The sequence below is a fragment of the Spermophilus citellus genome (assembly GCF_964194105.1).
Source record: "Spermophilus citellus genome assembly, chromosome: 15".
In the NCBI taxonomy this organism is placed as follows: Eukaryota; Metazoa; Chordata; class Mammalia; order Rodentia; family Sciuridae; genus Spermophilus; species Spermophilus citellus.
This window is the reverse complement of record NC_138195.1, coordinates 90,809,832-90,824,393: the sequence shown is the minus strand read 5'-3', so window position 1 is coordinate 90,824,393 and position 14,562 is coordinate 90,809,832. Positions and strand designations below refer to the sequence as shown.

At 42.7% G+C, this 14,562-nt stretch overlaps 2 protein-coding genes across 12 annotated transcripts in view; both read left to right on the top strand.

Moving 5' to 3' along the window:
• Positions 1-13,732, top strand: part of EEF1AKMT2 (EEF1A lysine methyltransferase 2) — a 52,621-nt gene extending 38,889 nt beyond the window's left edge. For 4 of the 9 annotated variants that reach the window (XM_081267446.1, XM_081267441.1, XM_081267439.1 and 1 more), the window contains 2 exons: positions 949-987; positions 3,904-4,214. In XM_081267446.1, the coding sequence (XP_081123572.1) occupies positions 949-987; positions 3,904-3,935 (71 nt within the window). In that variant the 3' untranslated portion in view covers positions 3,936-4,214. Of the gene's footprint in view, positions 1-948; positions 988-1,204; positions 1,228-3,903; positions 4,215-13,414 lie in introns of those variants that run through there. The other 5 variants (XM_081267444.1, XM_081267437.1, XM_081267438.1 and 2 more) reach the window with 5 other exon arrangements.
• Positions 7,332-14,562, top strand: part of FAM53B (family with sequence similarity 53 member B) — a 112,625-nt gene continuing 105,394 nt past the window's right edge. The window contains exons 1-2 of one of the 3 annotated variants that reach the window (XM_081267435.1): positions 7,595-7,962; positions 8,309-8,479. The gene's annotated coding sequence lies outside the window, so the exon portion shown is untranslated. Of the gene's footprint in view, positions 7,963-8,308; positions 8,480-14,562 lie in introns of all 3 variants that reach the window. The other 2 variants (XM_081267436.1, XM_081267434.1) reach the window with 2 other exon arrangements.

Here is a 14,562-nt window from a genome sequence, read left to right as displayed (position 1 = left end):
GTAGAGGAAAGCTCTATTCCATGAAGAGAGCTATTTGGGTCAAAAATTGGTAATATATTTTGTTCAAGAGAGAGGCTAGAATTCCACATGGCTTTGTAGTTGGAAATGTCAAGTTTTGTGGTTATTATTTAATTAAAAGGTAATTAATTAAACAGGGCAGTTCTGAGTATTGGACTTCACTATGATATAAGCTGTCTTTCCCAAAGGTTTGTTCAATTAGTGAGTTGAGGTTTCCTATTGGAATCTCTGTATGATAGATGTTTTATAACTAGAAGAGATAATTTATTAAGTTCATCTGACTAATAATTTGCAACAAATAAATTAGATTATTTTCTCAGCTTGGAATTGAGTTGAATTTATTTTATAATTAAAATATGTTAAGTGATAGAATTACTTAATATTACCAAAGGAAATAACTTAATAATATCAAAGGAAATGATTTAAAAAAATACTGGGAGCTGGGGATGTGGCTCAAGCGGTAGCGCGCTCGCCTAGCATGTGTGCGGCCCGGGTTCGATCCTCAGCACCACACACAAAACAAAGATGTTGTGTCCGCCGAAAACTAAAAAATAAATATTAAAAAAATTATTAAAAAAATACTAGATGGTCGTGAGTGGAGTTGTGTGCTTCTAATCTCAACCATTTGGGAGACTCAGGCAAAAGGAATGCAAGTTTAAGGCCAGCCTGGGCAACACAGTGAGACCCCTCTTTAAACACAAAACGAACACACACACAAACACAAAAAACAAAAAAGGAAAGAGAAAAAAAAAAACTGGTTCCAAGTGATTAGACTATGCAAATTACTTTCCTTTTCTGAACTTTAGTTTTTCTGTACATCAAGAGCATTCAGTTGGTGATATTAAAATTCTCTGCTACTGCAGCTTAGGTTGTCGTAATACAGTACTGTAGACTTGGGGGTCTTAAACAACAGAAATTTATTTCTTACAGTTCTGGAGGCTGGAATTCCAGTATCAAGGTGCTGGCAAGGTATGTTCCATTCTGAAATCTTTTCCTTTGGCGTGAAGGTGGCTGCCATCCTTGTGTGTTCCTGCGACCTCCTTGTATGTGCTAGTGGTGGGAGGGAGGGAAGGAGGGAGAGAGAAAAGAGAGGCACACAAACTGGTGTTTCTCTCTCTCTCTCTCTCTCTCTCTCTCTCTCTCTCTCTCTCTTTTAAGGAGTCTCTCTCTCTCTCTTTTTTTTAAGGGCAGTAATTTTCATTCTTCAGGTCCTCATCTAACCCTAAATTGCTTCACAACATTCCCACCTCCAAATATCATCACTTCAGGGCTTAGTACTTCAATATACAGATTTGGGGAGGAAACCAACATTTAGTCCATAATCTTTGAATTTGATCCAAGGTTTAGAAAAAGACCTGCAAAATAGATTTTTACTGTGTATGAGGACCTTAAACATTCCATTTATAGCTAAATATGAGTTGTTAGGTAACTGATGGCTCTTTTAAGCCAAGATATCTGTATATGAAAAATATATGTACACATAATAAAATATTTAAAGTGACCAGATGAGTATTTTTCAATTTAAAAACCCTGTGCATGCTTTGTTGAGTATTGTCTCTGCTATATATTTCAGTTTGTATTCATTTGACCATAGAAATGATTTACCCAGTAAAGTTAGAAATTTATATTTTATTTAGACCACTTCCACTTTATATATAAAAAGACGAGAGATCAAGTCACTAAGCCTAAGGAAAATTGTGATAATCTGAAGGATCTTCCTGATTTGGTTTTTCTGTGCCCCAAACACACACAACTGCACACATTCATGGATAACCTGATTTACTACTGAAGTCTCAGGCTTTGAGACTTCTGCCTTTTTGTGTCACAGAGATTGTTATTGAGTCTTAGTACGTGGGTCTGCCCTTTTGTACCCTCTATCTCTGTGGGCTTCTGTCAATTTGTCCTTATTACTGCTTATCTCCTCAATGAAACTGAAGTATATTGTGCTAATAGTAAAGCGCCCAATTGTATAATACATACTTACTTAGGGTTGTTTTCATTTCCATACATGCTTGATGGGATGGAGAGAATCAACAGTATAGCTCTTGCCTAATAGGATTCTGAATATTAAGTGAGAAAATAAATGTAAAGCAGCTTAGCATGATTCTTAGCACACACCAGTGCCAAATATTCTTTCCTTCAAGGACCCTTCTTTCCACTGGGGATAATACGTTGAATTGTTTGGGATTTTACCAGCTCATTTAAAATATTCAGTTATATTGAAAGGCATTTGTGTTCTGGGTATGATTGAGTGAAGATACTAGGAGGAATGGTAGATAAGTAAGAGAGAGAGAAAAATCTTGGAACAGGTGGGCCCTTCAAAACTTAAAAACAATCATACTGTATAGCTCCTTCTTCCTTTGTTTTTAGCTAGGGCTGGTACTGTACACCTTTTTAGTTAGCTAAGGAATGGGAACTACATATCGAGGTTCCAAATTTTTAGATATCCTTTATGATTTGTTTCAGCAGTGGCTAAGAATACCACTCAGACTTAAATAATTTGCAATAATTGTTCAGTAATAGATGTAGTTATGATGAAGAAAATGTTATATGGATACATTTGAATTGAAAAATGGGCAAGGATATTTAGTATACTTCCCTTCATTAGATTTGAATGCCAAGATGTTATTCCAGGTGACATCAAACAGGAACCCATGAGGAGGTCTCCAGATGATCATGCATTAGGAATTTGGTAGCATTGGGTTTATTTTATTTATTTTTTACTTTTCCCATATTTTTATTAGCGCATTATATAAATAGCATTAGGTTTAAATGAAAGTTCAATGTTGAGTTGGATTTGAGTCTTTTACTGACCAGTTAGGAAGCAATGGGCTAAGATTTTATAATTGGTTTCTACCTTGCCTCATCCGGATTTGATTTCTTTGATCTGTGAGTCATGTTTATTTCCTTTCCTATAATTGAGTTAATGCCATTTACATAGTGGTGTTTTTTAGTTTGACGTTGAGTAATATTTTAAATAGTTTATCTGATTTGTTTTTAGTTTATACTGGAACTGACAGTCTAAGTATAAAAGTATGGTGAACTAGTTGCTAGTCTTGAAAACATTTGATTTTCAGATTTATTTATTTCTTTAAATTTTTTATTGGTGGAAGTGAATATCTCAATGTCTAGAGTGCCTGGTATGATAGAAATGTTGATCAGAGCGATGTTGCTTTCACTAGTTACTTCCAAAGAGCTTTAGTCCTTAACCTGTTTTAAGAAAGTTCTATAGATTGAGCAATGTAGTGAGGCCCTAAGAAACTTAGCGAGAGACCCAGTCTCAAAATTTAAAAAAAAGGGCTGGGGATGTGGCTCAGTGGTTTATGCCAGAAAAAAGTTTGGGCTCATCTTTCAAATATTAAATGTTCACATATTAAATATTAAATATTCAATGTTCATTCTTCTAAAGAATATTTAAGAAAAGAAGTTGAAATGATTTTATTTGAAGATGGTAATATAAACATTTAGCCTAGGGATGCAGTTGAAATATTTTATAGATTAAATCAAACAGATATACCAATGTCAAAGTAGTCTAACTTTTTTAAAGCTCTTTTTGATGATGTGACTAAGGCAAACTAGATTACAGATGACTAACCATATTTTAGTGATATTAGAGTCCACTTGATCATAAATGCATCAGAGATTCTGCTATTGAACCTTACTATTAGAATACTAAAACTGGTTTGGCAAATTTTCATATGCCAGTAACTGAATGTAGATAGTAAAAAGCCTTTATTATACTTTTTTTTTTTTAAACCATGTATAAACTTTTCAATGTCTGCTTTTTATGCTTATGTTTTCTTATAGCACATAACACCAATAGATGCATACAAAGAGGTAATATGAAATTGAAATAAGTTTTAACTGTTGCTCTGTTCTTTTTAGCTTACTTTACCCAGAACTCTTCTATCCAGTGAGTTGCAAGCGTGACATTTGCTGTGTTTTCAGCACCTGCCAACTTGGAAACCAGGGTTTGTGCTCAGGACGTAGGCTTACAACCCATACTTTGTGGTACACAATGCTGTCCCAGCTGGCATGCTTTGGTACCTCAGTGGTGCTAGACATTCAGTTACAAAGCTTTGCGGCTTCACATGCTCTGCTTTCAACTCTTATTTTGTATCAAAGGAGTGAGACTGGTATCATTAAACTCACCGTGGTGGTGATTTTTCAATGAAAATAAATTTGCTTTTTTAGTTCTTGGATCAAAATGTGATTTTTGTCTTCAAGAATCAAAGTGCCTCTTTAAAAAGTTTAAAATTGCACACGCATATTCACAAGTATGCATGTGTGTATAAGCTGGATAATATGTATTTATATATGACACATATATATCTATGGAGATCTATATATATATATATATATGAATGATTCAAGCCAGAGATAAAATTTTCATCGATATAAAGAACAGCAGGAAAGAACAGAAAGATTAGTATGTCATAGTAGACAGGGCTATTAGTTATAGCTGGACATAGATGAGGAAATACAGGCCTTGTTTTTATGAATAAGATCTGTATAAAATTACCCCCATGATTGGTTCATTTTTGGCTTCTAGCTATAAACAGAAACATTTCATATTTTCCAAAAATAGTATATTCTACTAACTTATTTTCAGTAGCCGGTCTCTTTGAAAGCATTTCAGGTGGATTTGGTGATGTCTGTCTTTCCATGATGCATTATAAGCAATTTTAAAAGGTTTTGCTTGAAAAAAGATCTTTTCAGATGTAGAAAGAACACTGTGAAATGTGAATGACTGGCTTTTAATACAACAGTTTTGACAAAGAGGCAGTGGCTTTTAGAAGCTGAATAAAGGGGTTAATACACATGCGTCTGCATACTGCTGTTAGGCCCAGTGTATAACGTGTTTGACATTTGTTTAGTTCACTTTGTTAGTGTACAAAGAATAGTATGTTATTCTCTCAAACCAGTTTCTAATTTTTTTAGTGGTGAGCTCTTAAAAACCATAGGTACAGAGAGATTTTGATGGGGGCATCTGAACATTGACTGGCACTAGCTCTGACTTCAAAGCCTAGCTCTTTGTCATTTGAACATCACATTTATCCTGGTTCTAAAGGCATAAAATTAAAACACAACTAACTGCCTCAGACACTCCTTAGTGTGTATCAGAACTCAACCTTTACCCTCCTTTGTACAAATGTGCTTAGGTGAATACTTTTATTAGCTTGTTGATACAAGTCATAGTTGGTTACACCCTATCTTAATAAAATACACCCTTATTGTCTCCTGTTGCTTAAGAGCTTTAAACTTGGAATGAGGGAGCTCTCTAATATAGAGTGATGCTCAATTTCAATCTTCCAGGCAGTTTTGAGTGGATGCATACTATGCACACAAGCACTCTTCTATTTGGTAGTCCTCTCACGGTGGGAGTAAGAGAGCCAGTGTTTCTGTGCTTTTTCCCTGGGCCTCATATATTGGTCTTGGAGACTGTAAGTATAATTTTATGTTTTCACAGGGTGTTCCATGTTCTAATTAGGCTAGTGTTTGTCAAAGATAATGGAAAAGATATAAGTGATAGCTTTCAGATTATTTATGGATTTATTCTTAAATTGGGGTGTGGATTTGTGTTTAGGTGCTTGGTTATGCTCTAAATCTGGTTCTGATTTGGTTGACTGGTAAGTACTGAACAAAGGTAGACAGTTTAGATTCCCCCACCCACAGATTGCAGTTTACATAGTTTAAAATTCAGAGTTTGGATAACAACCTTTTAGGTAGGATTGTTTTTAAATGAAGAACTATGAAGATTTAATACTAAGAAATGTGGGTATTTTATGACTTATCACAACATGTGGGGAGAGCCTATGGTATGGAAGACTAAGTGACACAGACCTTGATGTATATATATTTAGCCTTTGAGGATGTGAAATTCATTGAAGTTAACTTGGCTTCTTGAGCAGGAATTTTAGTTCTAAACATCAAGAAAGCCTCAGAACCAGAAAAACAGGCTGCTTTGAGTTGGAAAGAAGGAGTTACAGCAAAGGAGGTGCCCATAACCACTGTCCTTGGAATTTTGTGAGATTAACATCATCCTGAAAGCAAAAAGAATAATGGTTGCAATAATTGTTTCCATGCTTAGGACCCCTCCATCTTGTTTTTTAAGTTGAACCGATGAACTAGTAATTGTAGGAATAAACTGAATGTTTGCCAGCAGGAGTCACTCTAGTACTTCTAATAAAAAGTTAGCAAATTAAACTATATCCTTAAAGCTCTGAAAGGCTGAGGTGGTAGAGACTGTGATGAGATAGCTTTAGGGAAATACTGTTATTTTTCCTTAAGTGTAGAAGCCCTCTCGATTAAACCTTGTGCCTTCCTTTGTTCATTCTTGGTACTTGTTTCTTTTAAAATTGTCCTTAGTACATTTTTAAATAAAAGTAATATTTATGGGTAAAGATATCAGTATTTTAGTATTCTGCATATTAGCTTATTTCAGTTCTCTGGATGAACTGATTATATCCTACATCGTGTACTTGAAATGAATGGACTCATCCTTTCTACTGATTGTTGTTTATCCTAATCTTGTACCAGAATCACTGGAGTGAGCTGTAGTGAGTGTGAAATGAGATGTTAGCTCATGCTTTTCTGAAAAGAATGGGTCCACTGTGATGACAAGCTGAAATATTTCAGCAATAGTCATGAAATATAATCGTTTCCCAAGTGCACACAAGCTCAAGAAGTTAATTGTTCATTTATGTTTGATACTGGGATTGAAACATTGGATTAAAACTAATTAAATGTTCCTAGAAGCAACAGAAAAAGTTTCCTGATTTATGAATAGAACCATTCAAATGGCGCAGACACAATCCATGTAAAGTAATGAGGTGTTTTGTTTTTTTGGCAAAGCAGAACACAAAACAGGCATAGGGAGTTCTTTTTTAAAAACCTCTTTAAAAATCTTTTTGGATACAAGGTCAATAAAATAACATCCATTAGTAGGAAGGAGTAATGGGAAATCTAGGGCTTCACTCACAAGGAAAACAATCCCCCTCCCCCAGGTGAGCTGCACAATGAAAATACTCTGCTTATTCTATCAGGGTTACATTCCTGAACTTAAGTCAACATCCTAAGTTACAGAGCTAAACATGCTCTGCCTCTACTTAGCAACCACAAATCCTTCCTTCGCCAGTTGCCTGTATTTTGGATGAGGCTTCTGAAGTACACATTCCTTTATTTCGGTTGCGCTCCGAATTAGGAAACTAGCGCTTTATGTTAGTTCTAAGTGTGACAACACTAAGAGGTCCCCCTCCCCTGCCTCCTGCACACCACAGAAACGATCGTTTCTTTTCAAGCTCAACACCTAACAACCCGGAAGCTGGATGTCCGAAGCCCACGCGGCCCAGGAGTTTCGTTCTGGCTTGTAAGTGGAAGACAGGGAGAGAGGCCCCTGGAGATCTTGACCAGGCAGCTACGGTGGTGGCGCGGCCCGGGCCTGGGGCCACTTCCCGCGTCCCGGGGCCTCGTAGGCGCGAGCTCGGCAAGCGGCGCGCAGCTCAGCTCGCAGGACGCCCTCTAGCCCCCGCCGGCGGCGCGCCGCGGCACCCCCACTCCCCGCCCACCAGCGGCTACGCGCACTGCACACTCGCCCGCCGCCGTCGCACGCCGCCAGGCTCCTGCACGCCGCCGCCGCCGAGCGCCGGGGCCCGCGACGCCGCCCGCAGAGCGCTGGGCTGAGTTCACGCAGACGCGGTCGGTCTGCCCCGCGGCGGCGGCGGGCGCGGGCGGCCTGGCCTGGGCGGGTTAAAGGGACGAGTTGGAAACAGTTCAGGAAGTGACAAGTCGATTTCCTCCTCCCCGGGAGCCGCACGGTACAAAGCGCTCGGCGCCGGCAGGAGAGCGTGCGCGCGGCAGACGTGCGGCGGGCAGCCGGGACGACTTGGCGAGCGCCAGCGGTGACGGTGCGGGGCCCGCTGCCGGAGCGCCCCGCTGCGCACAGTAAGCGACCTCAGGCCGGGTGGTGGCGGCGTCCGGGGGGCTGGCCCCGAGCAGAGGTCCCTGCTTGTGCGCCCCGGCGCCAGCTAGAAGGAACCCGGCTCGCGTGCGCGCTGGGCTTGCCTTTTTCCTTTCCCCTAATATTGGTTTCCTTTTTTTCCGCCTGGTTTCGCGTTCGCGTTGAGTCGGGTGGTTTCCGCCTGCACCGAGTCTCGCCCCTGGTGCAGGCGTGAGACTTGTCAGCGCTTAGTCAAGGGGAGGGCTAGCCTGGTCGCTGCGGAAAAGTCTGCGCTCCCCCGGCCCGGGTGCCCCCTCTCTGCATCTCAACTTGAGTCTTGGTTCGCGGCAGCAGCGAAGGCTCCGAGTCTCGGGAGCCGTGCTGCCCCGCTCGCCCCGAAGTTCCGCATCGTTTGCAGACTACTCTTTTGTTCGCGGAAGTTTGCACCCGCCACCCCTGGGATGCGGGCGCTCAGCGACGAGCTCCACGACTGCTGGGCTAGCCGGTGCGGCCGTGATGGGGGTGAGAGAGAGAGGACGTTCTGTCCTGGGAGGGCAAAGCCTGCGGGGTGGCTACACCAGAGCTTTTGGGTGGGGGTCGCCCGTGCCGGCGTGGCTTTTGCACATGGCGAGGAGGGCAGTCAGTCACGGGCACACTGTTCGAGTCACATTTTTGCCAATCCTTGATTTGCAAGCCCGTGGGAGTCGGGTTCCCCGCTTGGGCTTTCTCTTGGTGGGGCGGGGACGAATGAGGGGAGGAAACCCAGAATTGGGGAGGGTCCGCGGTTTGGGTTGCCCCAAGTGTTTTCTTTTGCAGTCTCCCCGCCACCCCCCGCCCTTGCGGACTTGGGGAACAATGCTTGCGTGTGGAACTGGATGCTGGAGCACCGATGAGTCGCGCGGGCTGGCTTGCCGTGGTCCTGAGTCTTCAGACACCCTCTGATGCTGGTTTTCCTTCTTCTGACCGCCCGGGTTCATTAACGCGTACTGTACTTAGTACCATGGTGAACAAAGAAAAGCTCTTTGCTGCATTTGATGAATGAGATTCTGCCTCCTATAGGCCACACTCCGAGTCTTCCATACGGTACAATCCGGACTCAGTAGTGTTGGGAAAGTGGCCCCCGCCGGTGTGTTGCATTCCGGGGCTCCTGGGCAGGGCATTTGTGCAGCCTTGCTGCCGCGCTCGCCTTGCTAGAGCTGGTGCAGATGGAGCCAGGCTGACGGTTGTTCAACATGAACAAATGTTTGTTGAATTGTTGTGTGGTGGAGAAAAGGGACTGTTTTCTATTGACTGCTGCAGGAGTTGGAATGGCATTGTTTATTGGCCTGGGAAGCCAGGCAAGCGTCTTGTGCTGCTTCAACATATTAGCAGACTTCCAAATGACATGATAGCATATGTGTTCCCAGCAGTCCCCACCGGCTGCATGGAGGATCCCTCCTTGCTCCACATTCCGGACTACAGGTTAAAAGATGCTACCTGATTGGAGGACTTGGGAAGGAAGGAGACGGACGGTCTGTGAAACTCAACTGTCCTGACCCGGGCCAGGTTTTGGTTGCATTTTAATTCATCCACTTAACTATAACTTTTCTCAGTTACAGTTTTGATGCCGAATTGCAGGTCTGGAGTTTTCTTTCCCCTTAGCCATGCATGGGCTGCAGAAACAGCAAATAGCTAGCTACATGTTCTAGTTGACAGTCCCTTTCTAGTAGAAGATAGTTTGGGTCTAAGTTCAAGATTGGTAGCTATGACTTCACCTGGGTAGGTCTAGATGCTGTCAGCCATCCTGAGGAGTGAGGCATGTGCTGATCCAGCTTCCAGGGCACTATTCTAGGCAAGAAATCTAGGGAGAGGATTCAGGGAAGGCCTGTGGTTTTTCTCCCAAGTGTTCGTTCGGAGAGCAAGGTGATTTTAAGACTAGTTCAAATAGTTTTGCCTATGGACTTATTTTCCCCAGAGGTGAGATTGATCTGCAATTATTTTTACATTAAGGACAAATTTTAAATAAAAGCTAGCAATGTCATTGTTACAGAAGTGGGCTTGAAGGTTGTCCCAGCTGTGTCAGAACAAAGCAGAGCATTTCACTGTTTTAATTGGTAATGTTTTAAAACACTTTCTACTTTCTGTTTTCAACTTAGGGTATGTTGTGCACAATAGTATTTTAGAATTCATCAGGTTTTTTTGGAAAGAGCCCAAAATACCTTACTGTCTTCACGGTGGCTAAACTTAATTGACATTTTATAGCAAGCCCTGGTGCTATTTCCTGGGCTCTTTCTCTGCCCCACTTTTAGTCTTTCTCTTCCCTGCTGTTGATTCTTTTACTATCCCCCAGCCTCCCATTCTTCTAGTTCTGTTAAAACCTGGTGGGTTGGGTGTCCTTGAAGTGTGTCCAGTGAGCAGGGCCTGATCCAGGATGGAAGCTCAGAAAAGGGCAGGGGCTCTTCTTTCCTTCAGGAGGCTGGAGAGGGGAGCCTTTAAGTGCTGAGAGCTGGCAGCAGGGGACGCTGAGGAGCAGCAAGGTGTCTGCAGAGCTTTTCAAAAAAGCATACCCTTAGGGAGACCAGAAGAGTAGAGGAAAGTCACAAGGGGAAGGGAGGAGGGAAGGGAACAGGGAAATACTGGGGAACAACATTAGCCAAATCATATTGTTATATCATGTGCATGAACGAATATGTGACAATGAATCCCACTGTTCTGTGTCATTATCATGCACCAATAAAAATATGGAGAAAAAAAAAGCACACCCTTCTCATCTACTATTCCATCCTTGGGCCTGGAAGACTGAGTGTCAGACCCACCTTCAGGCCATTTGATGTTTTACCCAGGCAGTGTGATTTACTGGAGTTAATTGTACACCATTAGGAAAATTTCTTGTTCTTTTTCTAAAAAAAAAAAAAAAAAAAAGACTAAGCAAATACTCAGATCAGCACAACCCCCATCATCACCACCACCATGCACACACACCTCTGATGTGTAATAAAAGAAACCTGCAGGCATAATTTGTTATGTAATATGCTGATAATACAAGTTTCAGTTTTAGATGGAAACCAGATGTGGAGGGGCTCTCTTTAATTGATCCAGCAAGGGGGAGATGTTAATAGATTAACTAGGCCCTGCAAGACCCAAATGTGGCTTGTTTTTGTTTTTGTTTTAATTTAAGAGGCGAATCCCAGCCTCAGCTTTTTGGAGGTCTCTGCCTCTCAGCTTCTGCTTTGCTGCAGCTGTCCTTTCTGTCAGACTCCTCCTCTCTTGAAAGAGCCAGTTTGTTGCCAACACGAGGCACATGGCTGGCTCTGGCAGGGCTCAGCGCAGCTTAGCTCTGCTGGGCTCCACTCCTCCTTGCTGGTCCAGCTGCTTCCCTGTCCTCCACCCAACAAAACATGCCTGGCAGGGGACTTGGGTGCTGTGAGGAATGTTGACTGGTCTCCCTGGACTCCTTTTTTAAACATCTGATCATCCAGGGAGAGTTTGTTTAAACTTGTTCAATGAATACACTTTCCCCCAAATCACTGACTCTCCTTTTTACTGTTTCCTGCTTAACTTTATGAAGATTCATATATACATACACACACACACATATACATTTTTTTTGGGGGGGGGGTGTGGTAACCAGGGTTGAACCCAGAGATGCTTGACCACTGAGCCACATCTCCAGTCCTTTTTGTTTTTTATTTTGAGACAGGGTCTCACTTAATTGCTTAGGCCTCCCTACGTTGCTGAGGCTCCTCTGGAACTTGCCATCCTCCTGCCTCAGATTCCCCAGTTACTGGGATTGCAGGTGTGCACCATGGTGCCCAGCTATGAAGATTCAGTCTACACACGAATCACCTTCACTGTGGCCCAGGGTTGCGCTATGATAGCTGACTCCATTAACAGTGGTTTCATTTTGTGCTGGGATGTGAATTTTGGAAACAGACGTAGAGGTTTAGATATGCTGATGTGCCCTGAGACTTGCTTAGAAAATTTTTGTTTTAGTGCAGTTTACGTTAACATGATTAATGACCATGCCACTGAAGTCTATATTCAAGAGCAATTTACAGTCCCCTAGGGTTCTTCTTATGGTAAAGTAATTTTCTTTGCCAAACAACATTGTTTTAAGGTAACTTCTTTGATACTTAATCCAAACCTCCTGTGCATGTGGTTTTGGGTAAAGGTTTGGGCTTTGGAAGTTTGGGGTTGTGGTTTTGGTGATGGCTGTCCTAACCTTACCAAACTCTGGCCAGAGGGAACCTGGATTCTTTTCTAAGAAAATTCTCTGAGATCCTGAGCAGCAGTTGGGGCAATGCCGGTTTAACATGGGAGGAAATATCCAGAGGAAACTGGGCTTCAGGGTGTCTTGGAGGGAATGCCAGGAACCTGGAGTTGAGGACAAATTTTTTTCCTTGAAGGGTCTTGGAGATACTTGAGCTTTTCTGAAAAATAGAGAGATGTCCTTGTTTAAAAAAAAAAAAATTTTTTTTTTTTTGGTTTTGTTGTTAAATGTGGGTTGATTGAGAGGGGAAATGCTGATGGGTGGGTCTGAAAGCAGCCTTAGGAACCCGAGAAAATAAAAACACATTTGAAGGACTCTGGAAGATTTTGCATTTCAAAGGGTCTACCTTGTAGACTTTCACATCACGTCAGGGGTTACAGAGAAGTGTGACAGGCACCCCCCCACCCCCCTGCTTCTTCAACCATTCTCCCTCTCTCCTGCTGTGGGGGCTGCAGGGGAGGCTGCCTTTTGCGTGGGGGATGGGTGTAGCTTGGCCAGACCACGCAGGAAAATCCTGCAAGCGAGAGCACCTCTTAGGCATCCATCGTCTCTGGAAGGACTTTTTCCAGGGTGCCGCTCTCAGAAAGAAGAAGGCAAATCATGTTGGTAAACAACTCATTTGAGCCCAGAGTGTGGTGGCAGGCCAACTCATGACTTGTCCACTCACTCTTTTTGTTCTCTTGTTAAAGAAACATTTTCCTGTTGCATTGGAATAATGTGGCTCTGAAGGGTTTAGCCCAAATGGGTGCAATTTTTTAAGGATTCATAGCAGCACCCACTGGTTTTTAAAGGCATTGCCTCGGCTTGGGGCTTTGATACACTCCTAATTCTCAAAGCCAGCCCATAATTAAAGCTGAAGAAACTGAGGCTCAGAGTGGTCAAGTAACTGGTCCAAGGCCACACAGCTGGAAGGCAGAGAAGCCAGTAATACTGCCTGGAGCTGACTGGCTTCAGAGTCTGCTTGCTCTCTATAAGCCGTGCTATCATTTTGGGTGTTCATAAGATAAAGGCACTAGGTTCTGTTTTATCTCAAAGCATAAATTTTGTTTAGTCTTGTTAACACTATAGGGAAACTTACAAATTTTATCTTCCTTTTTCTCTCTGCTTCTCTCTTTCCTATAGCCCTTCCTTCCTATAGCCCTTCCTTCCTTCCTTTCTTCCTTTCTTCTTTCTTTCTTTTGAGTGATTGAATTCTTTATCTTCTGCAGGACCAAAGGCAGTGCCTCAACTGGGGAGACTGAAATGTTTTGCTTCATCCTTACAAAAGACAGATTCACAAGAAAATATGATGATTGCCAGTGACCTTCTGAGGGAAACAGGAAATAAATCTGGCAGCTCTCTAGAAGCATCACCATTTATTCGGATTTCATTTTCCATTCAAAGAGATTGCTAAAAGGGTTTCCAACTTCTTTTTTTTTTTTTTCTTTTCCATTTGTAATTCAGACGTCTAGAAGTAAATTATGTTGTGGTGTTTGCCACCCTAAGTTTGTACAGTATCACATTTTATTTACATGCCTGAAGTAATCAAATAACCAAACACAGTTGTATATCTTCCAGCATGGGGGAACTTGGTATGCCCCAGCCAGGACTGAACAGAGGCCCTGCATTCTGTCTCAGACAGATGGCTCTTTGCAGGTTGGTCCTGGTTTGTGAGTGTGTGTCAAGGTGGGGAGGGTTGGGGGGCAGAGTGAAGCTGCCCATCTCAAGAAGGGCTGCCTGCCTGGGTCTGCTGTCTTTTCTGTCCCTAGGAGTTTATGGGGCAAGGCTGGACCCCTGTGCTCTGGGTTTTTAGAAGCAACAACAGTGGTTGGCTGCATATGAGAGTTTCTTGGGAAAGTTTAAAAAAATTCTTGCTGCCTAGACTTCTTCCAGGACCAATTACATCACAACATCAAAGAGTGAGGGTAGGACCCAAATATCAGTATCTCTGAATTGATTTCTGAATTGATTCTGTTGTGTATCCAAACTAAGGACTGAGGGCTAGAATAGACTCCACCATTCCTGGTTTTCCTTAGCAGGGGATTGGGGACCTTCCTGTACAAGAATGGAGCAGACCTTTTAGAATTTTCTGTTGCCACCACATCTCAGTGAAGGAGGAAAGGTACCCATCCCTGGGTGAAGTACGACTGGTGGAGTCATCTAGGTGGTCATGCTTCTGAGCCAGGACATGGGCAGCCCACAGGCTTCAGTGTGCCTTGGAGCCACCTTCTCTCTGGCAGCTGCTGCTCGGGTTGCACTCTCAGGCAGTTCTCCTGCAGGCCTGCCTCCCCACCATCTTGGGGCCTGGGGATTTGGCAGATAGTCAACTGTGGGCCTCAGGGGAGGAAAAATGCAGTTTGGGTCCAGGGTGCATCTT